At 46.3% G+C, this 14016-nt stretch overlaps 1 protein-coding gene across 4 annotated transcripts in view; it reads right to left on the bottom strand.

Annotated features, from left to right (window-relative positions):
- The window catches only part of LOC147096985 (activin receptor type-1-like), a 184864-nt gene that overhangs the window by 138620 nt on the left and 32228 nt on the right, over nt 1–14016 (bottom strand). For all 4 annotated transcript variants that reach the window (XM_085972694.1, XM_085972691.1, XM_085972693.1 and 1 more), the window contains exon 2: nt 4405–4571. In XM_085972694.1, coding sequence (XP_085828820.1) covers nt 4405–4436 — 32 coding nt within the window. In that variant the 5' untranslated portion in view covers nt 4437–4571. The remainder of the gene's footprint in view (nt 1–4404; nt 4572–14016) is intronic.

Here is a 14016-nt window from a genome sequence, read left to right as displayed (position 1 = left end):
CACAGTCCAATGGTCTAGTGGAAAAATCGGTCCAGACAGTGAAAAGACTGATGTACAAGGCAAAAGACAGTGGAACTGACTTCTACCAGAGCATGCTTGTATACCGCACAACGCCGCTCGAGTGTGGTATGTCACCAGCCCAACTCCTGATGGGACGTCGGCTAAGGTCAAACCTACCCATCCCAGAGAACCTCCTGAAAACAAAAGAGGGGGAGAAAGTGAGGAAGTTCAAAGAACAACAGAAAGAAAAGCAAAAGTACTACTATGACAGAGGAACACAAAACCTACCTGAACTCCACACTGGTGACCAAGTAAGGTTCAAAGACAAAACAAACACATGGACTCAGAAGGGAACTGTCCTGAGTGAAGTTCAACCAAGATCATACACCATTCAGACAGATGAGGGTGCTGTTCTGAGAAGAAATCGTCGAGATCTTCTCATGGGACCAGCCACAGCAGGTCAAGAGACTGATATTGTTGAACAACCTGATTACACAGCTGAGAACACATCATCTGAGGCAACAACTCAGATTCAAGGACAATCAATCAGAAAATCCTCAAGACATGTGAAGCCTCCTGAGAGACTCATTGAGCAAATTTAAGGACTATTGTTATAGAAGGAAGTAATGTTATCTTATTCTTTCTTCAAGTTCTAGTGTATTGACATATTTCATGTGAACACACAAAGCAAGGTTAAAAAACCTTGATCATGATAATGATAATGTAAGTTCATTAAGTGTTACAGTTAAAATGCAGATTAATACAAAGAAAACATGTTGTTAGTTAAAAGTAAAATACTTTTGTTTTAAGAAAAGGAGATGTAATGATATCAGCAAATAGAGATGGTATTTGCCTGTTTGATTATGATGCCTACCAGCATGTTTGCATGTATTGATTGCTTGTGCCTGACCAGCAGAGGTCATGTGACCGAGACAAGCAAGGCAGTTTAGTTTAGTTTCAGTTTCGTTCCAGATGCATCACTAGCATGATGTGTCCTGTAAATGCTGTATAGAGAGTTGAACAGACTTTAGATTAAAAGACATTCTCTTTCATAAATGTCTCGTCATTGAACCCACAAAGAAATCAATACAGGTGCTTGCGGATGTCCTCATCATGAGGTTAGAGTGCGAGGGAACACAGGGGCAGGAGGAGGCCATTCAGCCCTCAAGCCTGTTCCGCCATTCAATGAGATCCTGGCTGATCTGTGTGGCATCTCCAGAGGATTGAGAAACAACAAGGAAATGACGGACATTTCATACCAGGTAGGATTTTTTTTTCACATGGATTGGAGTCGGGGGGGTGGGAGGAACACACCTTATATTGAATGTGCTCCCAACAATATCTCTCTCTCCATCTGCCAAATTTGATAGGTTTTTGTTAGGCAAGGGTATTAAGGGTTACAGAACCAAGGTGGGCTAAAGGAGTTAAGATACAGATCAGCCAGGAACAGGCTTGATGGGCTGAATGGCCTCCTCCTTGTTCCTATGATCCAAAACGTATGCATCTCCAGAGGGTTGATAAACAACAAGGACATGAAGGACATCTCATACCAGGTAGGATTTTTTTTTACATGGATGGGAGACATACCTTATGTTGAATGCACTCCCAACACTGTCTCTCTTTACCTCTGCTAAAGATTGTTTTTGAAAGGAATAAACAGCACGAAATAAAAGGGTGGTGAATGTAATCGTAATTCTTAAAAAATAAGGTGTCTTGATGGTGAACCTTGCTTTTGAAGCTTGTTTTTTTCCCCCAGGTAGGAAATTGGAAAGCAAAGCCTTCAAAGCCAGATGATGGTTGAGATCCTGGAGGCGCCAAGGCCACGTCACACTGTCGCTGGCCACGTCCTATGGTCTAGACATTGCGTGTGTCTTTCACCTCTTCATTAAAGCCTTGCAGCAAACAATCTTCGCTTTGAGCACAAAGTAATGGAGAGGGTTTCCGCGACAACGCAGGGACTAATTTCAGGACAAAGGGCGTGCTAGTTTATAGCCAGGAAACTGACAGAGTAATATTTACATTCCGACTGTTTGAACATTGTGGAAGGAGAATAACTCACTTCAAACACTCAAGGTCACAGCAATTAGCTTTCAGCATAGTTTTCAGCAGACAGGGCGAGACTAGGCCGAGAAAGAATCTGCTTCTCAGCCGCCATCCATTTCTTCAAAAAGTTCCCCTCCAACCTCTTCCCCTCCTCCACTCCATCCTCAACCTCCCCTTTCTCCCTCTCCAAAGATGGCAAGGGGAACGGTTGGCATGGGGCAACAGCTGAACAGGGGCGGTTCAGAGTGGTGGCATCACTCATCATGGTATTGCTGGCAAAAAGTCCTGCCACGGATATTTTTATGTATTTCACTGATGCAAGCTGCTTCCCTCCTTGTTCTCTGGGCTAACTTTATTAGACGTGTCCTTATCAGTGAGTTTTCAAGTGCACATTTTAGTTTCTTTAAAGAGACTAAGTCGTCTTGTATTAACAAGTCAGGGTGTTGAAATTTGTCTGGTGCTACTTTTGGCCAGACAGATTCATGCATTGTGTTCCATTCCCATGGGCTATCAAATTTGTTAAAATAGCCCGGACAGAAATTTGATGGGAGCTTCTTAATAAATGCATTAAGGTGGAGTAGAGGTCGAAGATCAGCCATGATCTTATTGAATGGCGGAGCAGGCTCGAGGGGCCAAATGGCCAAATCCTGCTCCTTGTTCTTATGCTCTTAAAATAGTGCACAGATGAATTTTAACTGGGCAGGTGCTTATCTGTAATTATCATGGCATAGATCTATGGACAAAAAGATCAATTTTGCACCAGCAATTTTTGATTAATAATAACTTAGCCGATAATTAAAAACAGCAAACGGAGGATATGTGGAGCAATGGGTTACAGACCAGTCATTGCAAATGTGGACTTGGTTTCAAAGCCAGCTCAAATTGGTGGGATAGAGGCCTTCTCTCTGGGCCAGCTGGGAGAGCCCTATGCGAAATCAGTTTAGGGCCATTTCAATCCAGTTCCTAGTGGGCTTAGGCCTCGCGACGCATCTCCCCACCTTGGAAAAACCTCCTCAACATTTTCCTGGAGAGCAAAAAAAAAGGGAGCGGGAACAGCCCTGAACCCCAGGATGATAAACGTCCCACAGCCAGGCAGGCTGCGAGGGGAGGTCTGGAGTTAGATGGAGCAGCAAGTCTAGCAAGGTGGAGGTGAGTCAAGTAGCTGCCCGGCCTGCTCTGAGTACCACTGCCCTCTGGTTGCAGTTATGACCGCACAGTATGTGCCTCCCAAACATTCCACTGATTTTGCACAGTTTTCCGCCATTTATCAGGAATATGCCATTCGGCAGTGCCAACACTGTCATAACAATTAATTTAGGAAAGTGCAGTCTTAAATTTAGAGTTAGAGGTCAGTTCGAGATCACTTGAAGAGGAAGGCGAGTCTAAAGGTAATAATTTATGACCAAAGTACTTCCCTCTCGATTTGCCTTTCCCTTTAAATTCAATCCCGATCTTCCAACACTCACTTATCTCTGCATAATACTGGCATTCTCTGTCACAAGGTGATCAGATAGACATAGATGAGAAAGACCACTCGGCCTATCTACAAAGAGCCTACTACAACAACAACAACTTGTATTTATATAGCACCTTTAACGTAGTAAAACATCCCAAGGTGCTTCACAGGAGTATTAAAAGACAAAAAATTTGATACCGAGCCACATAAGGATAAATTAGGGCAGGTGACCAAAAGCTTGGTCAAAGAGGTAAGTTTTAAGGAGCGTCTTAAAGGATAAAGAGAGGTAGCGAGGTGGGCAGGTTTAGGGAGGGAATTCCAGGGCCTCGGCAACAGAAGGCACGGCCACCAATGGTTGAGCGATTATAATCAGGGATGCTCAAGAGGCCAGAATTAGAGGAGCGCAGATATCTCGGGGGGGTTGTGGGGCTGGAGGAGATTACAGAGATAGGGAGGGGCGAGGCCATGGAGGGATTTGAACACAAGGATGAGAATTTTGAAATTGAGGTGCTGCTTAACCGGGAGTCAATGTAGGTCAGCGAGCACAGGGGTGATGGGTGAACGGGACTTGGTGCGAGTTAGGACACGGGCAGCGGAGTTTTGGATGACCTCAAGTTTACGTGGAATGTGGGAGGCCGGCCAGGTGTGTGTTGGAATGGTCAAGTCTAGAGGTAACAAAGGCATGGATGAGGGTTTCAGCAGCAGATGAGCTGAGGCAGGGGCGGAGACGGGCGATGTTACGGAGGTGGAAGTAGGCAGTCTTTGTTGTGCTGCGGATATGTGATCGGAAGCTCTTTTCAGGGTCAAATATGACACCAAGGTTGCGAACAGAGTGGTTCAGCCTCAGACAGATGTTAGGGAGCTCTTTCACCGACAGAAATTCACACTGCGCAGGTTTCACTTGCCTGGTTGCCGTGGCTAATTGCTTTGGAGACATAGGCAGCCCCCGGCTGCTTACCACTGCTGCTAGAACTTTGCAATTAGTTGCATGTAGCAGGAATTGCACTGTCTACGGTTCCTGATTCCAAAGGGCTACATTCCTCGTAAGCTGCGTCCTCTGAAGTGCAGTAACCTGGTGGGGGAAACAAACAAGAAATACTATGAGATAAAATATACAATCAGAAGTACAGTATTCATTTCATACTTATTCACCTCATGCCCTATGTTGGTCTACCCACACCCTGTACTTTCTCTGCATAGAGGGCAGGCAGGCAACTCACTCCCAGGGTTCTGCTATGTGCTATAGCCAACCGCTAGGAGATTGGCAGCAGCAATCGGAGATGGAGAAGTATTTGTGATCATCATGTTGTCACACCGTGCGCTGAATTGCATCTCATGCCAGAGCCAGGGTGCTCACAAGATGGCCCAGGGGCCCATCTTCAGCCCGCGGGCCGCAGCAATCTTGCTGCTCCGTGTGTCACTGGGTCTCCAATCACAGCCTGCATGGCCGTGGGATTCAGTGACTTCCCTTTTCAGTGTCGGCCGTGGCTCAGTGGGTAGCACTCTCACCTCTGAATCCGAAGATTGTGGGTTCAAGTCCCACTGCAGGGACCTGAGCACATGGAGGTCCATGATGACACTCAGTGCAATACCAAGGGAGTGCTGCACTGTCGGAGGTGCCGTCTTTCAAATGAGACGTTAAACCGAGATCCCGTCTGCCCTCTCAGGTGAACGTTAAAGATCCCACAGCCACTATTCGAAGAAGAGTTTCTCCCTCGTGTCCTGTCCAATATTCACCCCTCAACCAACATCACAAGAAAATAGATTTATCTCATTTATCTCATAAGAGATTAGCGTGCAAAGTTAAAGCACATGGGATTGGGGGTAAGGTACAGGTAGACTATCCTTTATCCGAAAACCTCGGGACCAGCCGTGTTTCGGTTTTCGGAAAATTTCGGATTTCGGAAGGTATTTTATAAGACTGGGAAATTTGTCGGGGGTGGGTCCGCGGGGGGGTCGGCGGTGGGGGTCAGCGGGGGGGTCGGCGGGGGTCGGCGGGGGTCAGGGTCGGCGGGGGTCCGCGGGGGGTCGGCAGGGGTCGGGGTCGGCGGGGGGGTCCGCGGGGGGTCGTCGGCGGGGGTCGGGGTCATGCGCACGACTTACGCTGACCCTCTGCTCAGCGTAAGTCGTGCGCCACTCTGGTCATGTCGTGCGCACGACTTACGCTGAACGAAAAAACCTTCGGTTTTTAGAGGGTTTCGGTTTTCGGAAGTTCGGATAAAAGGTAGTCTACCTGTACTGACTTGGATAGAGAACTGGTTGGCAGACAGGAAGCAAAGAGTTGGAATAAACGGATCTTTTTCCGAGTGGCAGGCAGTGACTAGTGGGGTACCGCAGGGATCGGTGCTAGGACCCCAGCTATTCACAATATATATTAATGATCTAGATGAGGGAACTAGATATAATATCTCCAAGTTTGCAGACGACACAAAGCTGGGTGGGCATGTGTGCTGTGAGGAGGATGCCGAGAAACTCCAGTATGATTTGGACAAGTTGGGTGATTGGGCAGATGCAGTATAATGTGGATAAATGCGAGGTTATCCACTTTGGTGGCAAAAACAGGAAGCCAGATTATTATCTGAACGGCAATAGATTGGGAAAAGGGGAAGTGCAACGAGACCTGGGTGTCCTTGTGCACCAGTCGCTGAAGGTAAGCATGCAGGTGCAGCAGGCGGTTAAGAAGGCAAATGGCATATTGGCCTTCGTAGCGAGAGGGTTTGAGTACAGGAACAAGGATGTCTTGCTGCAGTTGTACAGGACCTTGATGAGACCACACCTTGAGTATTGTGTGCAGTTTTGGTCGCCTTATCTGAGGAAGGATGTTCTTGCCATGGAAGGAGTGCAGCGAAGATTCACCAGGCTGATACCTGGGGTGGCAGGAATGATGTATGAGGAGAGATTGGGTCGATTAGGCTTATATTCGCTGGAGTTTAGAAGAATGAGAGGGGATCTCTGAAACTTATAAAATTCTAACAGGTCTAGACAGACTAGCTGCAGGAAGGATGTTCCCGGTGGTCGGGGAGTCCAGAACCAGGGGTCACAGTCTAAGGATAAGGGGTAAACCATTTAGGACAGAGATGAGGAGGAATTTCTTCACCCAGAGAGTGGTGAACCTGTGGAATTCTCTACCACAGAAGGCCGTTGAGGCCAATTCATGAAATATATTCAAGAAGGAGTTGGATATATTTCTTAAGGCTAAAGGGATCAAGGGGTATGGGGAGAAAGCAGGGACAGGGTACTGAATTTGGATGATCAGCCATGATCTCATTGAATGGCGGGACAGGCTCCAGGGGCCGAATGGCCTCCTCCTGCCCCTATCTTCTATGTTTCTATGTTGGTTATGGGATCTTGCTGTGTGCAAATTGGCTGCTGCGTTGCCCCACATTACAACATAGGCTACAACAGTGTTAGCTGTGGCTCAGTTGGTAGCACTCTTGCCTCTGAGGCAGAAGGTTGTGGGTTCAGGTCCCACTCCAGGGACGAGAGAGGAGAGACCAGGCTGAGATAAAACTTAAACTTAAAAGGAAGAGACGTCAAGAGGAAAAAAAAAACCTGGACATGAGTCAGCCTAAAGTGAAACTTGCCTTTGTCTGACTAGCACTTGACTGGCGTTGACTCTGCATCCTGTCCCTCCATCTTTTCCCCTGACTCCCCCCTCCTCCCCCGCGGCCTCCCACTGCCAAACATCCTCCCTCTGCTAATAAAGGAAGAGGGATCTGACCCAGAGACGTTCCTGATGGAATTTCAGGGCTACAGACAAGAGGCTGAATCCAAATGCGTTTAACCTTTCTGATAATCCGAAATCAGATCAAAGGGGTTTTGGAAATCTAAAAGAGATGCAGGTCACGCACAAAAGCTCAAAGCTCCTCTCTCGTGACAATTTTGTCAAGGAGCTGTGCGTTTGCAGTTTGGCGCTCATACTTTTAGGTTGGATCTATATTCATCCTATTTCTCATGCATTCCTGAAGGCACTAGATTCCTATTCCATGGGCAACAGTAGCCCTCCGCTACCATGCCCAAGTAGCCAGTCTTCAAAGGTGAGTGGGCTGTTTGGCCAAGGAGGGCTTGACAGCCAACCCTGATGCTGTAATCGCCTGGCATCCACACACATTCCCTTTCCGGGGGTGGCGGGGGGGAGGGGGGGTGGGTGCTGGTGGGGGGTCTCGCTGGACAGTGGAACCCCTGGCTAAGGTCAGAGAACTCACAAGAAGCTTTTAGATTCAGAGTTGTCATCGGGCGAGCGCCTCTGTAAGCCTGCTGGGTTCTGCTGTGCAATCCGAAGACCCGATTGAAGAGGAGGGCAGATACCTAGGACCAGCTCCCCACCATTCGCTTGTGTGACAAGAGGCACTTGACCTGAAGCCCGATTTCTGGAGTTATATTTTCATGGGCCTGATTGCCATTGGTACCTTACAGGTCAGGTCAGTTGTGTTTAGGGGTACAGCCAATTTCGAAAGAATCATCTCTCCACCATTAGCTGCACTCCTCTAATGTAAAAGCTCAGCGCAGACACTTTCTTGAAGAGGGAGATCTCCCGGTGTCCTGGCCAACAGTCATCCCACAGTCGACAACATCAAAAACAGATTTAGCTGGTTATTTATATCACTTATATCTGTTTGTGGGATCTTGCTGTGCGCAAAATTATCTGCTGCGTTTCCCAACACAATAATAGTGACTGCACTTCGATAGTCTTTCATTGGTCGCAAAGCCTGTTAACATAGAAACATAGAAGATAGGAGCAGGAGTCGGCCATTCGGCCCCTCAAGCCTGTTCCGCCATTCAATGAGATCATGGCTGATCATCCAAATTCAGTACCCTGTCCCTGCCTTCTCCCTATATCCCTTGATCCCTTTAGCCTTAAGAAATATATCTAACTCCTTCTTGAATATATTTAATGAATTGGCCTCAACGGCCTTCTGTGGTAGAGAATTCCACAGGTTCACCACTCCCTGGGTGAAGAAATTCCTCCTCATCTCTGTCCTAAATGTTGGGGTGCCCTGTGGCCGTGAAAGCTGCTATCGGAATATAAATGCAAGCTCTTTTGAGAACATAGTCAGTACACAGCCTTCTGCTAGTTCATGCTGAATCCCAGCATAGCTCTGAGCCAGGCATAAAATTTGTTGCGACTAATCATTTTTCCGTTATCTGAATATTGCTGATGGCTCTGCTTTACTGCATTATCCATGTCCAAGCATAACATTCCCCTCAATTAGGCTCTCAGCATACCAGATATTATCAATCTATTGTTTAATTTCAACTCAAGATAGCTAACGTTTCAGTCTTGGCCTTTCTTGTGAAAGATTACTTTTTTTTCCCCCCTAATTTATTTACTACAATTTTCTCCCCTGAGGGGACTGATGCTTGTTGGGGTAACAGTTCCACAGGCACCAATAGCGATCCACTAACTTGCTCACGTGGCCACCCATAGGATTGTAGGAATTAGACAGTTGTATAAAGCTCTGGTTCGACCACATCTCGAGCACTGCCCCTGAGGAAGGATATACTGGCCTTGGAGGGGGAGCAGTGCAGAGTCACCAGAATGATACCGGGGGGGGGGGGGGGGGGTTAAAGGGTTAAATTATGAGGACAGGTTGCATAGACTAGTCTTGTATTCCCTTGAGTATAGAAGATTAAGGGGTGATCTAATTGAGGTGCTAAAGATGATTAAAGGAATTGATCGGATAGATCGAGAGAGAAACTATTTCCTCTGGTGGGGGGAGTCCAGAACAAGGGGGCAGAACCTTAAAATTAGAGCCAGGCCGTTCAGGGGTGATGTCAGGAAGCACTTCTTCACACAAAGGGTGGTGGAAATCTGGAACTCTCTCCCCCAAAAAGATGTTGAGGCTAGAGGTCAATTGAAAATTTCAAAACTGAGATTGATAGATTTTTGTTAGGCAAGGGGATCAAGGGTTATGGAACCAAGGCGGGTAGATGGAGTTAAGATACAGATCAGCCATGATCTGATTGAATGGCGGAAGAGGTTCGAGGGGCTGAATGGCCTCCTCCTGTTCCGCTATCCCTATTTTCCTAATTGCTGGATGAAAAAAGATCACGATCCATCTAGTTCACCATCTACCATACAGGCCTGTTCATTTTTTTTTTACGTATATAAAGTGGCTCATTATTTACAGTTGTTGAACTGCGATCCTGTGGCAGAAATCGGAAACAAGCGGCCGATCTATTCAATATCCAGCTGTGGACCCTATTGCATGCTTGATGTCTTGATGAAGACGGCACCTCCGACAGTGCAGCACTCCCTCAGCACAGCACTGAAGCCCATCCCTTTTTGATAGATCAACCCCACCCTTCTCATTATATCACCTCAATCCCTTCTTTCTCCAGAAACACATCTCGTTGTCTAATCACATATGTCTGATGTTGTTTCGTAAACTATTTTGGTGAAAGAAAGCAACTTGTAGAAAAGGCTTGAATAGTGAGCACTTCATGTGCTTTCTTTAGAACCTCAACTGTATGCTGCCAGCCTCGTATCGGGGTCGTGAAATTATAGTGTGGGATATTAACTAAATGAGTTAACATCGCCACTAAAATAATGGTGAGGAATTTCAGATAAAACAAAAGAAAGAACTTGCATTTCTACAGCGCCTTTCACAACCTCAGGACGTCCCGAAGCCTTTTACAGCCAATGAGGTACTTTTTGAAGTGTAGTCACTGTTGTAATGTCGGAAACGTGGCATTCAATTTGTGCACAGCAAGATCCCACAAACAGCAACAAAATGTTGACATAATAAAACTCACTACGCACTTGGTTTGAGCATAAAGCAAGGTTTTACAAAATGTCCCTGGCAAGCTGGGGCCAACGCCCGAGTATTTATACTCCTTGGACAGCGCCACCAGCTGGCCGTCCAGTGTTATTTCATAGGTCGTTTCTCGATGATGAGATTTATGACACAGGTCGTCTCTATTTAGGTGTTGGTTGAGGGGTAAATGTAAACACCTCCTCCAAAAGACAGCACGTCTGGCAGTGCAGCACTCCCTCAGTACTGCACTGAAGTGTCTCTGGAGCGAGACTTGAACCCACAACCTTCTGATTCAGAGTGTGACCCAGTGAGCCACGGCTGACACCTGTGATGGATTCGTACGCTGATATCCTACTGTGTAATTTCAGCGTTTTAAGGCCTCTGCAAATTCAAATCTACTTTATTGGGAAAGGTAGTCAGATTGGTGCGACTCATATTTCTGCACTCATCAAGGTGAGGAACAGCAGCAATGAAAATGTTGAGAACACTTTTCCAACTTGGGCACCCACTGTCAGCATCAAGTCCTCCCAGAGGCCGCTGATTACATACTCCATGGGCAGGTTGGCTGGGACCATAGACATATCACTTACAGAAAGCAATCAACCAGGGCTGAAAATACAGATGCCAGTGCAGGTAGACATTACAGGTCCTCGGGAAGACATTTTGAAGCACTTTCCTTCAGAAGAAAGTTAGCCTTTATTACAAGAGGATTGGAGTACAGGAGTAAAGAGGCCTTACTCCAATTATATAGGGCCTTGGTGAGACCACACCTGGAGTCCTGTGTACAATTTTGGTCTCCTTACCTAAGGAAGGATATACTTGTCTTCGAGGGAGTGTAACGAAGGATCACCAGACTGGTTCCTGGGATGGGGGGATTGTCCTACGAGGAGAGATTGAGTAGACTAGGCCTATATTCCCTAGAGTTTAGAAGAATGAGAGGTGATCGCATTGAAACATATAAAATCCTTACAGGGCTTGACAGGGTAGATGCAGGGAGGATGTTTCCCCTGGCTGGGGGGTCTAGAACCAGGGGTCACAGTCTCAGGATAAGGGGTCGTCCATTTAGGACTGAGATGAGGAGAAATTTCTTCACTCAGAGGGTGGTGAATCTTTGGAATTCTCTACCCCAGAGGGCTGTGGAGGCTCAGTCGTTGAGTATATTCAAGACAGAGATCGATAGATTTTTGAATATTAAGGGAATCAAGGGATACGGGGATAGTGCAGGAAAGTGGAGATCAGGTAGAAGATCAGCCATGATCTTATTGAATGGCGGAGCAGGCTCGAAGGGTTGAATGGCCGACTCCTGCTCCTATTTCTTATGCTCTTATGTAAGATCAAACAATTTAGATGGAAGCCATGATAGGAGAGATTCCACATCGTCTGTGGAAGGAGTGATTTAATAGGTTAAATGACCATTTCTCATGGCAGGAGATGTCAGTTAGATTTATTGTTATCTGTGGAATTTAGAAATCCTAAATGTAGGATAGCATTCTAATGCATCATTTTATTTATGCCCTTTTAACATAGGAACCCTAATGCTGGGGAACCATATACCTGGAGCCTTTAACTATTATTAATGGTGGTTGACCGAACACCAATAAATGTTTATTATATCAAGAGAGAAACTACATTTAAAATATTAGATTAAGGCTTCTACAAAAAGATTGATTTTAGAGCAAATGAATATTGCCAAGAGGTTTTTAAAAGCGCCTCATTGTACTCATGTTAAAGTTCATTGCTGTAACTTGTGGGCCCCACAGATACCTATACCTGTCTTTCTAAGATGGAAGGAAAGAAAGAAAGAAAGAAAGAAAGAAAGAGAGAGAGAGAGAGAGACAGACAGACAGACAGACATACTTGCATTTCTATAGCGTCTTGCATGACCACTGGACATCCCAAAGCGCTTTACAGCCAATGAAGTACTTTTGAAGTGTAGTCACTGATGTAATGTAGGAAACGCAGCAGCCAATTTGCACACAGCAAGCGCCCACAAACAGCAATGTGATAATGACCAGATAATCTGTTTTAGTGATGTTGATTGAGGAATAAATATTGGCCCAGGGCACCAGGGATAACTCCCCTGCTCTTCTTCGAAATAGTGCCGTGGGATCTTTTACGTCCACTTGAGAGAGCCGACGGGGCCTCGGTTTAACGTCTCATCCAATAGACGGCACCTCTGACAGTGCAGCACTCCCTCAGCACTGCACTGGGAGTGTCAGCTTGGATTTTTGTGCTCAAGTCCCTGGAGTGGGACTTGAACCCACAACCTTCTGACACGGGAATGAATGCATTCGTATGACAATCCGCTGTTCGATTTTTAAATTGAGGTGTAAGTCAGTTAAAATAAATAGGTGGACTAGCAGACAGGAATAAGATATAGTGTTAAGCGCCTGCACACTAATATAAACAAATATTGCCCAGAATTTGCAGATTTCTGAATATTAGGCTTTTACGAATGCATTAGAATTTTAAACAGTTATTTGCCTTTGTGTCACAAATTGATATGTTTACTTCTTTTGTTAATTTTCCACCGCAGTCTTCACCACAACTTAGGAAGGATATAGTGGGGTGGTGGGGGGGCGGGGGGAGAGCGCAGATTCACCAGAATGATACTGAGGCTTAAAGGGTTAAATTATGAGAACAGATTGTATAGACTTAGGCTTGTGTTCCCTTGAGTATAGAAGATTAAGGGGTGCTCTAAATGAGGTATTTAAGATGATTAAATGAGTTGATAGGATAGATCGAGAGAAACTATTTCCTCTGGTGGGGGGAGTCCAGAACAAGGGGGCATGACCTTAAAATTAGAGCCAGGCCGTTCAGGGGTGATGTCAGGAAGCACTTCTTCACACAAAGGGTGGTGGAAATCTGGAACTCTCTCCCCCAAAAAGCTGTTGAGGCTGGGGGGGTCAATTGAAAATTTCAAAACTGAGATTGATAGATGTTTGTTAGGTTAAGGCTATTCAGGGTTACGGAACCAAGGCGGGTAGATGGGGTTAAGATCCAGATCAGCCATGATCTGATAGAATGGCAGAACAGGCTCGAGGGGCTGAATGGCCTCCTCCCATTCCGATGTACGGCCTTCTTTCCTTTCCTCAAGGTGTTGCCTCCTTTGATGGGGTACAAAACCAGTAGATGACCCAAGTGGCCATTGAGCTTTGACAGTAAGTGTTGACAGGCTACGCGACTGTAAAGGACAGTATGGCTGAACGCAATCCTCACCCAGTGGCCACACACACACGCACTTCCAATAGGCATTTCAAATAGCCAACAATAACCCTGATATGCATATACTGAGGATGGGAAATGGGGATCCTATAACCAGTGGCGCACCCTGACTTGCGCAGGCAAATAGGCTGGCCACCCCTTTTGAGGTCCACCTAAAAATCACGTCGGGCGGGCATTGGACGACCAATGAGCGGGTGATTTGTTCCCCACTTTTTAATTACTGGCTGCGATGTGTACGTTAGGGAAAGGGGCAAGATGATATTGAAAATCGCCATCATAATCTCTTTCTTCAGGCTGCATTGAGATAACATACATAGCAGCACGGTGGCATAGTGGTTAGCACTGTTGCCTCACAGCGCCAGAGACCCGGGTTCGAATCTGGCCTCGGGCGACTGTCTGTGTGGAGTTTGCACATTCTCCCCGTGTTTGCGTGGGTTTTCTCCGGGTGCTCCGGTTTCCTCCCACAGTCCAAAGATGTGCGGGTTAGGTTGATTGGCTATGATAAATTGACCCTTAGTGTTAGGGGGATTAAAT

The sequence above is a fragment of the Somniosus microcephalus genome, chromosome 33, assembly GCF_052327205.1.
Source record: "Somniosus microcephalus isolate GS21.2 chromosome 33, FLI_Smic_1.0, whole genome shotgun sequence".
NCBI classification, from domain to species: domain Eukaryota; kingdom Metazoa; phylum Chordata; class Chondrichthyes; order Squaliformes; family Somniosidae; genus Somniosus; species Somniosus microcephalus.
Note: the sequence above shows the minus strand (reverse complement) of the source record. Positions and strands in the feature narration are given on the sequence as shown.